General features: G+C 42.9%; 1 protein-coding gene across 1 annotated transcript; it reads left to right on the top strand.

The window, feature by feature from the left end:
- The first annotated feature begins 639 nt into the window (after positions 1-639).
- nefma (neurofilament medium chain a) lies at positions 640-4610 on the top strand. Its single transcript, XM_076283355.1, has 3 exons — positions 640-1677; positions 2835-2959; positions 3110-4610. Exons 1-3 carry the CDS (start codon positions 640-642, stop codon positions 4608-4610), a joined length of 2664 nt encoding a protein of 887 aa, XP_076139470.1.
- The last annotated feature ends 7908 nt before the right edge of the window (positions 4611-12518 follow it).

The following is a 12518-nucleotide window of genomic DNA, read 5'->3' on the forward strand; positions in this document are numbered from 1 at the left end:
AGCGTCTTTTCATCAACGCAACGGCTCTGCATTTTTATCCAAACATAACGGGAATGGAATTAAATAATTGCTGATTGCCGAGATAACTTAGAAGTCATCCTTCGTTGTTTCTGAGCTGCATTCACCGTTCTTGTTACTGGTGCCAATTTAGTGCTGCTGTGAAATATGAGACATTTACAATGAACTATTTTGAGCCAAGTTGGGGAACATTTTTGCATTACATCTGGAATTGAATAGTCTAAACCACACATTTACCCACCTAATGAATGCATACATCTTCAACCGTATTTGCTTTGCTCTTTGAACTCATTGCAACCCATTGCTTATTTCTATGTTTTTTGTTTTAGTGGGGGCCAATGCAGACTCATCCCACGTGCTGTATTTGACCGGTATCTTGATCCACTGATGCAGAACGTGACGGGGGGGCTGAAAAGGTTCCCTCCTACTTGGACGGATCAATTGTCCAGTCAAGGCAAAGCTTGTAGTCGTTAGCGACTGCGCCTCAGATATAAAAGGCGGGTCGTAGGACTTACTGATGCTGTGAGAGCCACACACCCCACACTTACACACAGGAACACACCACACGCCTCCACCTCACACTGTACCCGTCATTCGCACGCTCACCCCCCGCCTGCCCAGATGAGTTACCCGATGGACTCTATAGGGAGTAGGAGAATGATGGACTCCAGGACTACCTACGTCCGCTCCAGCGGCTCTCCCTCCAGCGGGTATCGTTCCCAGTCTTGGTCCCGTGCAAGCCCCGGTTCCAGTGTAACGTATAAGAGGACCGTCAGCACGCCGGTGGCCCGAACATACAGCTCCGCTGTGCTCAGCTCTGCCGACAGCGTCGACTACGGCCAGACATCAATTCTAAACGGAGACTACAAGCGCACCAACGAGAAGGAACAGCTCCAAGGGCTCAACGACCGCTTCGCCGGTTACATCGACAAGGTGCACTACCTGGAGCAGCAGAACAGGCAGATTGAGGCAGAGATTCAGGCACTGCGGCAGAGACAAGCGTCGCAATCTAAACTTGGTGATGTTTACGACCAGGAGCTGCAAGAACTGCGTGCCATGCTGGAGCAGATCCACCACGAAAAGGCGCAGATTCAGCTGGACACGGAGCACATCGAGGAAGACATCCAGAGGCTTAGGGACCGCTTCGATGAGGAAGCCCGTATCAGGGAGGAGACGGAAGCCATCATCCGTGCACTGAAGAAGGACACGACAGACTCGACATTAGTGAAGGCAGAGTTGGAGAAGAAAGTTCAGTCACTGCAGGATGAAATCGCTTTCATTCGCAACAACCATGAAGAAGAGGTGAATGAGCTGCTCGCCCAAGTTCAAGAGTCGCAGATCAGTATGGAGAAGAGGGACTACCAGAAGACCGACCTCACTGAGGCGCTCCGGGAGATCCGCTCACAGCTGGAAGGGCACTCTTCCCAAAATCTACAGCAAGTAGAAGACTGGTTTATGTGCAAGTTTTCCAAGCTGAACGAGGCGGCGGAACAGAACAAAGATGCAATCAAATCCGCCCGGGATGAGATCGCAGACTACCGCCGTCAGCTCCAGTCCAAGACCATCGAACTCGAGTCCGTTCGGGGAACGAAGGACTCACTTGAGAGACAACTCACTGACATCGAGGACCGACACAACAGTGACATGGCCAGCCTTCAGGTGGGTGAACTATTCAAAGTGGAATAACTTTAGCAGTTCTTAGTTTTAATATTAGACATGCATGTGCTTTGTTCTTAAAGTCTTGCTAAAGGTGTGGATATAGGTTGGGATGACATTGACACAAAAGTGCGTCACGTCTCCAGTGCTTTAAATCAGCTTTATTCACAAGTGTTAGAATCGCAGACTTAGCTCCTAACAATGGTGTAGGTAAAAGGATATGCTGTGAAAAGAATACCAAGGTTTCTGTAATTCTTTGCATAACCAGTATGTCCATGTGAATTATCCATAAAGGCACCGACTGATTTTATGACGTTTTAGGGGGATTCAATCAATATGCACTTGCTTGATAGTAAAATACAAAGGGAGTTAAAACTACATGCAGGTGTGCAAAGGGGTTTCGCTTGAGGGCATTCTGTATCTGTTAAACAACTGCACAACAGAGACAGACTAAATGGATTGCAGTCATTTCACACAGCGACTAGTGAACAATTCAAGGACTCGCCCAAGTCGAGTGGAGGGGGGTTAGAGGCAATGCGAGGCAGACACAATCACCCCCCTGTTTTGTTCCTTGCTGAGTCAGAACTGCAGCTCAGTGTATGGATTGGCTGCGTCCTCACATCACCCCACTAGACATCAAGGAGGAATACCAGACACGCCACTGGGCGCCCTTGAAATAAAATACGAACCCAATAACCCGCAAATTGCTTTAATGCGTCAAAATAGTATTTTCTAAAAAAAAAAGTTAAGAAAGAAAAAAAGAAAAATCTAGTATGATGATGATTGAAATTCAAACATTAATACACCCTCATCTAAAAACATACACCATACAAAATAATATTCCTTGTAAAGCGTTTGTATTTTTTTTTATTTAAAACAAACTGTAATAACACTTAGAAAAACTCTTTCCCTTATTATTGCAGTGCCATAGTGGTTCTGTTGGATTAACGAGTGACGCATTTTTTTTTTGTCCGATGTGAGTTAGAACCACGCCCTGATACATATGCAGTATGCGTGAATGAATCATAATCTGACACACAGGTATCGATGTCATCTGCGTGAGAGGCTTTAAACAATAAGAGCTACATCTGTCAGCTCTGATTCTTATGATTTGTTTCAGTGTTGCAGTTCATAATAGTAACTCTCATCTTATCACACAGGAAACAATCAATCAACTGGACAATGAATTGAAGAGCACGAAATGGGAAATGGCTCGCCACCTGCGCGAGTACCAAGATCTACTCAATGTCAAGATGGCTCTTGATATAGAGATTGCTGCTTACAGGTAAAGCAGCTTTTTACATTGATTATCCTTTACATGCATGTATGTAGTTTTAGGTGGAGAATGAATATGTAAGTGACAACAGGTATGAAATATAAATATGTTATATCATAATATAAACATACAAATATGTTTCTGTTATTAATCATCCAGGAAACTTCTAGAAGGGGAGGAGACACACTTCAGCACTTACCCTTACCGTCAGTCAGTCACCACCAAGATCTCCAAGGTCAAAAGTGAGCCCCCCAAGCTTAAGGTGCAGCACAAGTTTGTGGAGGAAATCATTGAGGAGACCCGTGTTGAGGATGAAAAGGCTGAAATGGATGAGGCTTTGGCCGAGATAGCCAATGAGCTGGCTGCTGCTCTTGGAGGAGACCAAGGCGGAGAGGAGGATGAAGGTGAAGGAGAGGGTGAGGAAGGTGATGAAGCTGGTGAAGAGGAGGGAGAGAAAGAGGAGGGAGATGAGAAAGAGGAAGAGGCTGAGGCAGAGGAGGAGGAGGTGGTAGCCGCTAGTGATGCTAAACTCAGCACAAGCGCTCCTGGTGAGGAAGAGGAAGAGGAAGGAGGAGAAAAAGAGGGTGGAGATGAAGAGGAAGAAGGAGAGGGTGGTGAAGAGGAGAAAGAAGGCAAGGAAGGAGAGGGAGAAGGAGAGGCAGAGGGAGGAGAGGAGGAAGGAGAGAAGGGTGATAAGGGAGAGGGAGGAGAGGATGAGGCTCAGGAGGTGGAAGAGACCGTGCTGAGCACCAAGGCCACAGAGTCAAAGGCCTCTCCAGAGAAAGAGAAGGCGGAAAGTGACAAAGAAGAGGAAAAAGCTGAAGAGGAAGAAGAGGAGGAAGAAGAGGCTGGTGATGACAAAGCAAAATCTGATGCAGGAAGTGGTGACGAGAAGGAGACCAAAGCAGAGCCAGAGAAGGAGGCCGCCAAAGACGAGAAGAAGAAGGAAGAGAAATCTGAAGCACCTGCAACCAAGGCTGAAGCCCCAAAGACAGAGACCGCCAAGACTGCCACACCCGAGGCCCCAAAGAGTGAATCTCCAAAAGCTGAATCCCCAAAGGCCCAGTCCCCAAAGAGTGAATCTCCAAGAGCTGAGTCCCCAAAACCTGAATCTCCAAAGGCTGAGTCCCCAAAGAGTGAATCCCCAAAACCTGAAGCTGTGAAGAGTGAGCCGACCAAGGCACAAGCTCCAAAGGCCCCCAAGACCGAGAGCCCCAAGAAAGAGGAGCCCAAAGCTGCAGAATCACCCAAGAAAGAGGAGAAGAAAGCTGAGCCCCCAAAAGAGGAGGCCCCCAAAGCTGCCCCCGAGAAAGTAGAGAAGAAGAGCGAGCCCGAGCCAGCAGAGAAGAAGGAAGAAAAGAAAGAAGCTGACAAGGGCAAGAAGGAAGAGGAGAAGGAGCCTGCTGAGAAGGAGGTGATCTCCAACGGCGTCGAGGAGGAGAGCCCATCCAAAGATGACCCCAGCCAGAAGGTGATCATCACTCAAACCGTGGAGACAATCACCACCGGAGAGGACGGAGCCAAGCATGTCACAAAGTCAGTGACTGTCACGGAGACCGTCAAGGAGGTGGAGGAAGTGGTCCAGGAGAAGATGGTCTCCACCAAGAAGGTGGAGAAGCACTCCTCCCAGGCTGTCAAGCAGGTCACCGAGGCCGAGTGAACACCCTCAAACATGTTGAGACAGGAAGCGAAGGTGAAGATGAAGCAATCACGAAAAATACAACAAACAATCGACAAAAACTAACATAACAAAGAAACCATAACAAATTAGAAAGATGTATTCATGCTAATCACTCAAACAGATTAAATCAAGACAAAGCAGCATTAGAGAGAAGCCATAAGATGCGTCCAAGCTAAAAAACCTCAAAAACATGCATGTTGAGAGAGAGCTTTCAATGGGCTTGGCTGCAGATGGAGAGGGCTGAGCTGAGCGGGGTAATCTCTCTGCCTTTGTTTCTTTCTTTCCCTTCTTTCTCTCTCTGCAGAACATGGGCGGGGTAATGGGGTATTTGGTGTCTGCATGCTAGTTCAGGAAAGGAGCAATACTCTCCCACTGCTTGGGGTAGATTTACAGTGAGTGTGTGAGAGTGTGAACGTGTGTGTGTGTGTGTGTGGGTGTGTGTGCACCTGTGTATGGCATAAGGAATACATGTTATGCGTACTGAGAGTATGGATGGGAGAGTGAGAGTGACAAAAAGTACTTGAAGTCAAAAGAAGTTTATTTGGTTTAAGTGAACAGGGACCGTAGGGGTAAAACTGAAGTAGCCTTACAATTCACGGGAGGATAACAACTGAGCCAAAAATGAAGACAACACAACACATTTACTGAAGAGAATGACATTGGAACGACAAACCCATGACCATACATATACAGTACCTAAAGCAACTAAGAAACTCCTAGCCTTAAACATGCTTTTTACTGTTGTCTATTATGTTTACCTAACCAGTGCAATTGAAAAATAATAAAAATGCGCACACATACATTCTTGTATGCCTAGAAAGGACTTGAATTTAAATACTGAATATAAAATGAGGTGCTACTGTTTGCAATCCCATGTCTTTAGTCATCATGATGAATTTCTCAGCAGCATTTGCTCAATAAATGTCATATTAAAAGGCTTACTGTCTCTCTCTTGTCCTTCGAATCTCATTACATATACACATGATATCATTATCAAGAAAGCCCCCAAAAAAGACAAATATGAAAGAGGTACCAATATCATTTGGAAATAATAAAAAACTGAACTTTTAACATTAGCACTGAAATGCAGGATTGGAAGATCAAAAATAAATGTGCTGAAGTTTCTGCAAATATTATTTTTATTGACTTACATATGGAACAAAATAATCAGTTAGTCAGGTATTAGAAACTATGGCAAGGCATGTTGCAACACCCTAATGCCTGAGGTGAGTAGATAGTTTTAGAGTGTAAAATTGATTCATGATATGAGTTTAATGGTTATTTATTATATGACTTTAATGGTTTGAGAGGTTTACTATTTCACCAACATGATGTGAATCGGGTCATGATTTGTAGCCCTGTTTGCAAAAGTCTGCTAAAAATGGCAAAGGCGTCTATTTCTAGTCAAGGTCGGTCGAAAGCATTAGGAGAGATGGACCTATGTTCACTTTCTATTTTTACAAAATGACCATTATAGATGTGCTTAAAGCGCTTTTGTATTGATTGGCTCAGGGATAGTAAACGTCCTCAGCTGAACTCATTTACCGATCCAGCAGGAAACACCGCTGTCCTCAGATGACCCACACGGGTCCAGGAAAACCACAGTCCTGTTTAGATACAGAGACGGAACATATGGATATCTTTCATTTTCAAAAGCAAAGGTTAGCTAGCACTGCACATTCGCCTTGTCCTATGACTAAAATAAATTAAAATAATGTGTTTTAGTAAGTCAGGGCAAAGCAAATCATAGGATACATGCCTAATAACAACATGTATGAAATGACTTCCATATTCTACTCAAGTAGGAAAATATACCCAAGCAGAATCACGTAATCTGAGAAACGTATACAACAGCCCACATAGCATACTGTAGTTGTATATCATAGCGAGATGTCAGCAATGGCAGACAATGTGCTAACATATAAAATATAGAACTTCAACTTAATATCAGTGCGAGTGAGTCACAGGTTTTACGCATTCTATCATTATTACTGTAGCCTGGCACAGAGCTGTCGAACATCTGACCGGGTGAGCATCTCTGCAGTGCAGACTCTCTAAACGTCATCGTTTGCCACGGTGTTGGTAAGCATCCGAGTTCATTGCGCAGTATCCTACAGTATTCAGAATCCTCTAGGAACAGAAATAACTTTGCGGTGCGCTATTATATGCATCGAGGAATTATCTCAGTGTGCCACTTGAGTTTTTCAGTCCAGGCTATATATAGAAAATATATATCTGTGGCAGTTTATATAGTATTGTGTTTTCTATTATTGCCTCAATTCTCAAGATTCTTGAGCCTTACAATGTTTTTTTTGGACACATCTCGGATTTCATATCAGATAGTAACACGAAACTGAAAAAAGCAGGTGTTAAGCGAGCATTTGCCCGTCAGGGTGCCTGTCACTACAGTGCAGGGTATGTCCTGAATCCCAAATAGAGAAGTAGAGCAGCGTCAGGACACAGGGGTCTGTTCTCACTCAGACCTCTTAAAGAGCCAGGCACGTCACGGTGCAAGGATGATAAATGAGATTTATGCTTTCACCCACAGTTTGGGGCTTTGGTTCATGTCAAGGCGTTTTGTGGTCAGAATGTGATTTTAATTCCAGACTGCAGAGTAGGTCTTAGCAGATTAAGCTTTTACATGAAGCCACCACATGTCCACACTGAAGAGATGTTTTCAAAATAAAACAAATTCATCTGTTTTCTCTCAGCAGCAACACGTCAAGCATAATAAAAATGATATCTTTAATAAACAAGGATCCTATTCCCCTTCTTTTGCAGTGACTGCAGTTGTATTGTTTTCTTGAATTATAGCTGACGTGTTCATATTCATGTGTGGTTGAAACACATAATACACAATAATATTGATGCTGACGGCTCTACTGAGTTAACTGGTGCCAGTGCAGAGTGTTCTGAAAGCTGAGGACTGGCGGTCTGCAGATTTTAGTTTCTGCTTTGTGACCACAGCTTCACACTGTGCCAACCCCATCACCCCTGAGAGTCCTGAGGCGACGACTGCATTTCACAACAGTACTGAGATGTGTGCTTTTGGGTGGGTGCATGTGTGATATGTGTGGGTGTGTGTGTAGGGGGAGTGCACACACAAACACACACACACACACACACACACACACACACACACAGAGAGAGAGAGAGAGAGAGAGAGAGCAAGGTGCTTTTTCACAAAGAATCTGCCAGCCTGCCTGCAACATCAGGATAGAGATTGTTTATATAAACCAGATAAATAGACTGAAATTGAACCCTCAGATACTTAACGGAAAGCCCTTTGTAGGAGGGTTAGGGCATAGCAGATACCATTCATGTAGCTGCCTGCCATCTTCCTAAAAACTGCTAGAGACATGCTCTCGAGGACTGGATGGACAACACACCCTGGAGGTCATTCTTTCTGCAAGACCATACTCTCCTAACAAGTGTCCTGGATGTCACAAGCATGCCAAAGAGATGACTCAGCCCCACCAACACCGCAGTCCCACACAGTAGACAGATGCTAACTGGGCACAACTCTGTATGACTGTCATCAGATGTTTGTGGGTGGCCAAGGTGAGGGTGCCTGACCATGCAGGGACATCAGGCTGGCAGGCACAAGATGAACAAATTAAACAGTGCTTTGATGAACATTAAATGTTCATATATGAATTGTGAATAAAAGGAATTTATTTAGTAGCCTAAAACAAATATTTGCTGGTGTAGATATTTACTTTTTACATTGACATTTATTAAATTAGCTTTTATCCAAAGCAACTTACAGATGATGTATCTGGAATCATCTATGTAAGTGGAAGGATACAGATGAAGGTGGACTCACCAAGAATGTTTCCAAAGCTTTCATGGTATGGCCCATTTTAAGTGAAACTATTCACCAAATTCTCCCAGGACTGGACAGATTGATCTAGCCCAGGCTTACAGCAGAATGCTGCATTCTCTGCCTGCCCTACTTGTTAGAGTATTTGTTTTAAAGTTGTGTAAAACAAGAACATGAGATACCTGAGTAACCTACTTAATACTACAAAGGAAACAGAGGTAAAATATAAAATCATTGAAAGTTATTTATATGTATGTAGACCTACTTATACCTGGGATAAAAGTTATCTTATCGGAAGATAAGCATTATAAGGCTAGTGACAATGGCCCCACATTTTTGAGATACCCCTACCGGAGGTAGAACTAAACCCAACAATGTTTTTCCTCATCTCTAAGGTCTCCCATATATGAAATGGATTCTTGGGTAAAAATATTTTACTGCAAAGATTGTTAAATTAACAGATATTGTTATACACCCCAAATCCAAAAAAGGACTAAAATATAGCCTGTCCGTATTGGAGTTAAGGCATATAAACTAGTGCAGATCAATCACACAAGCTCTGAGAACTTTGGAACTTGGCATGTGTATATTCAGGGAGTTGCTTTACCTACTAGAAAAGACTGGATGTAAATATCTTGATGTATGGAATGAATAGAGACATGTAAACATACACCTAAAATAAGCGGACATGCAAAAAATGAATATCTATGCAGAATGTTTTCATTTACTTTAGCTGCTTTACCAGGGATTATCATAGAAACACATATGATGGCTTGTTGGAAAGGTGGGGTTGTACTGAACCCATCAATACCAAATATGTAAATATAGTATGACAAGTTAGGGTGTTCTGTCACTCAATGTATGAGGTGTCCAAAATGAAACACTGGCAAAATACAGTCTCAAGTCCAAATCACATTATCAGTGGTGAGAAGAATGTTGACACATTCATTGTTACGGCAAGGTAAGTGCTGCTCTATATTTACATTTAATAATGATACATTTCATATGAAACACAGATCCAATTGAATCAGGTTAAAATTGGAATGGAACACCTTTATTAAAATATTTACATTCATTTGAATTTGGTTTTGGTCAAGTCATTACTGAATAATGGAAAATAATATTGTTAGCTTTTGTCTGTCCAGACCAGCAGTGGACATTAGAGCCTACATTGCTTACTTCACCCCTAAGTAGCTAAACAGTTAGTTGTAGAAACTACTTTCCCTAGCTAAGAAATAACGTAGCCCTCTGACTAATGTTGCATGTGTAATTCAACTTGATTTGCATTTCAATTAAAATTCTGAATTTTTTCCTTTTCACTAGTCTCTTGAATTGTAGAGAATGTCTTACAGACATTGGATCCAAAGCTTGTGGGAAACATTTTGAAAAGGGCAAGAAAAAAGATCCCTATGTATGTCCAAAACGCATACTTACCCTTGCTCAGCAGAGAGAGAGATGGTGATGTCCATAAAACTCTGGCTCTATATACAGATGATATTTCTTCCAAAATCAAAGTTTCATATCATGTAGAGTGAACTACTGCAGTAAGACAAAATTCAGTGAGCAGTAGCAAGTTGCAAATGTTGAGAGTGAGAGCACATCTGCACCAAGAAGGCTGAGTAGGGCTGATATAACATCATTTCCAATACAGAGAGATTGTTTCATTTGTGGGAAGGCCAGCTCTAAACCAGAACCTCTGACAGCAATTTAAACTGGAACAGTCGCAAGTACCAGAGACAAGGTCCTTCGGGCAGCTTCTGAAAGGCTTGATGAAGATGTACATCTTCAAATTCTTTCATTCCCAGATCTCTTTGCATGATACCAAATACTATAAAATGCCTTGCACACTACATCTCTAAATTAAATATAGCAGAAGCCATAGAAAAGAATAAAAAAGCAGACCAATGTCTATAACAAAGCCTTTATTAAGCTCACTGAAGACATTGATAAAACAGTATTGTCTAAAGGTAGGAAAGTGAGGACTCTCAACTCTTTGACTGATAGTTATGAGAACATACTAAAGACCATTGCTGAGCATGAAGGTGTGTCAACAAAAGAAATATAGATTAAGGACAGTGGTGTCTACATCCCAACTGTTCTTACTTGAGTTGCTGAACATGGAATTGTTGATGCAGCCATCGACAACTTTTACCAAATTGAAGACACCCTGGATGGGAAGTGTACAACTCATGCTATGATGTCTGTTGTGTTCCGAAGAGGCCAAGTCTCCACAGCAGATAAATGCCTAGCACAGGTTCCCTCAGGTTCAGAGGTCCCTCACCACCTTAAACACGATTGATATGAATGGATGGAGATAAACTTGTATACAGGTACATTTTGTCCATTCTTTTACGCTTCACATCCAGGGTGTCTTCATTTTGGTCAAAGTTGCTGATGGCTGCATCACAAATTCCATGTTCAGCAACTCCAGTGGGGCCAGTTGGGATGTAGACACCACTCTCTGTCCTTGATATCTGGTCTGCTGCAAAAGATGTGAGAAGTGCCTAACATCTGTATAGGAAGCACAGTGTCCCATTGCACTGAGCTCATTGATGACTGTCTTACTACCAAACTCATGATGAATCAAAATGGGAAGTCCCAGTGTGATTGGCGTATGGATGTGACAGCTCTGTTCAATGAGATCATGACAAATTGCGATAACACACAGATTCTCCTTTGAAGTTGGGTCATCATCACATGTTTGGTAATTTCTGTCGGCATGTTAATCAACACACCAGTTCACACAGTCATACAGGATGTTGGGTACATACTTGCTGCATTGGAAACATAATAGACAGTCACTGCTGACATATTACTCACTGTCATGCTCTACCTGATCCATGCTTTTCCTCAATATGCCTGCCGCCCTGTGTAATATTTGGATTTCAGAAAGACTCTAACTTGTCTGTGGAAGTGTAGTCTCAGTCTACTGTTATTTCTGTGAGTTTAGCAGCTTTCCTCAGTGCACAATATGGTCATACTATCTGAGCAGATCAGATCTGACTGTCTTGGATGTGGAACAAATGCAAGCCTGTCTTTGTAATGCTGTATCAGCTTTTCCTTTAGTTTCCAGGATCTATATTTCTTGTCTTGAACTATAGACACACCTTCTTGTTTAGCAATGGTCTTTAGTATGTTGTCATAGCTATCAGTCAAAGAATTGAGTCCTCACTTTTATATCTTTGGACAATACTGTTTTATCAATGTCTTCAGTGAGCTTAATAAAGCTGAGCTGCTTTTTTGATTATTTTCTATGGCTGCTGTTATATTTTGTTTAGAGATGTAGTGTGCAAGGCACATTTTATGGTATTTGCCATCATATGCAAAGTGATCTGGGCATGAAAGAATTTGAATGTACATTCAGAAGCTGCCCAAAGGACCTTGTCTCTGGTACTGGGGACAGCCGTGGCCTACTGGTTAGGGGTTCGGGCTAACCGAAGAGTTACCGTTTCGATCCCCGACCCAGAAGGGAAAAAAGGCAGGGGAAGTGGTTGAGCACTGCTCTCCCATGCCCACATCCACGGTGCCCTTGAGCAAGGCACCTAACCCCTCACTGCTCCCCGAGCGCCGCTGTAATAAGGCAGCTCACTGGTTAGTGTGTGCTTCACCTCATTGTGTTCACTGTGTGCTCTGTGAGTTCACTAATTCACGGATGGGATAAATGCAGAGACCAAATTCCTTATATACGCAAGTATACTTGGCCTATAATTTATATTGCCCCTGTACCAGTCGAATTGGCTGTCAGAGGTTCTGATCTAGAGTTGGCCTTCCCACAAATGAAACAATCTCTCAGTATTTGAAATGATGTTATATCAGCCCTACTCAGCCTTCTTGGTGCAGATGTGCTCTCACTCTCAGCATTTGCAACTTGCTGCTGCTCACTGATTTTTGTCTTACTGCAGTAGTTCACTCTACATGATATGAAACTTTGATTTTGGAGGAAATATCGTCTGTATATGGAGCCAGAGTTTTATGGACATCACCATCTCTCTTTCTGCTGAGCAAGGGTAAGTATGCGTTGGAGGCCTTCTACTGTAGGGTTTTGGACATAGGGATCTTTTTTC

This window comes from Alosa pseudoharengus, unplaced genomic scaffold (genome assembly GCF_046254945.1).
Source record: "Alosa pseudoharengus isolate Yale_2024_CS ecotype anadromous, Long Island Sound unplaced genomic scaffold, YU_APseudo_1.1 YU_APseudo_1.1_scf_14, whole genome shotgun sequence".
Taxonomy (NCBI): domain Eukaryota; kingdom Metazoa; phylum Chordata; class Actinopteri; order Clupeiformes; family Clupeidae; genus Alosa; species Alosa pseudoharengus.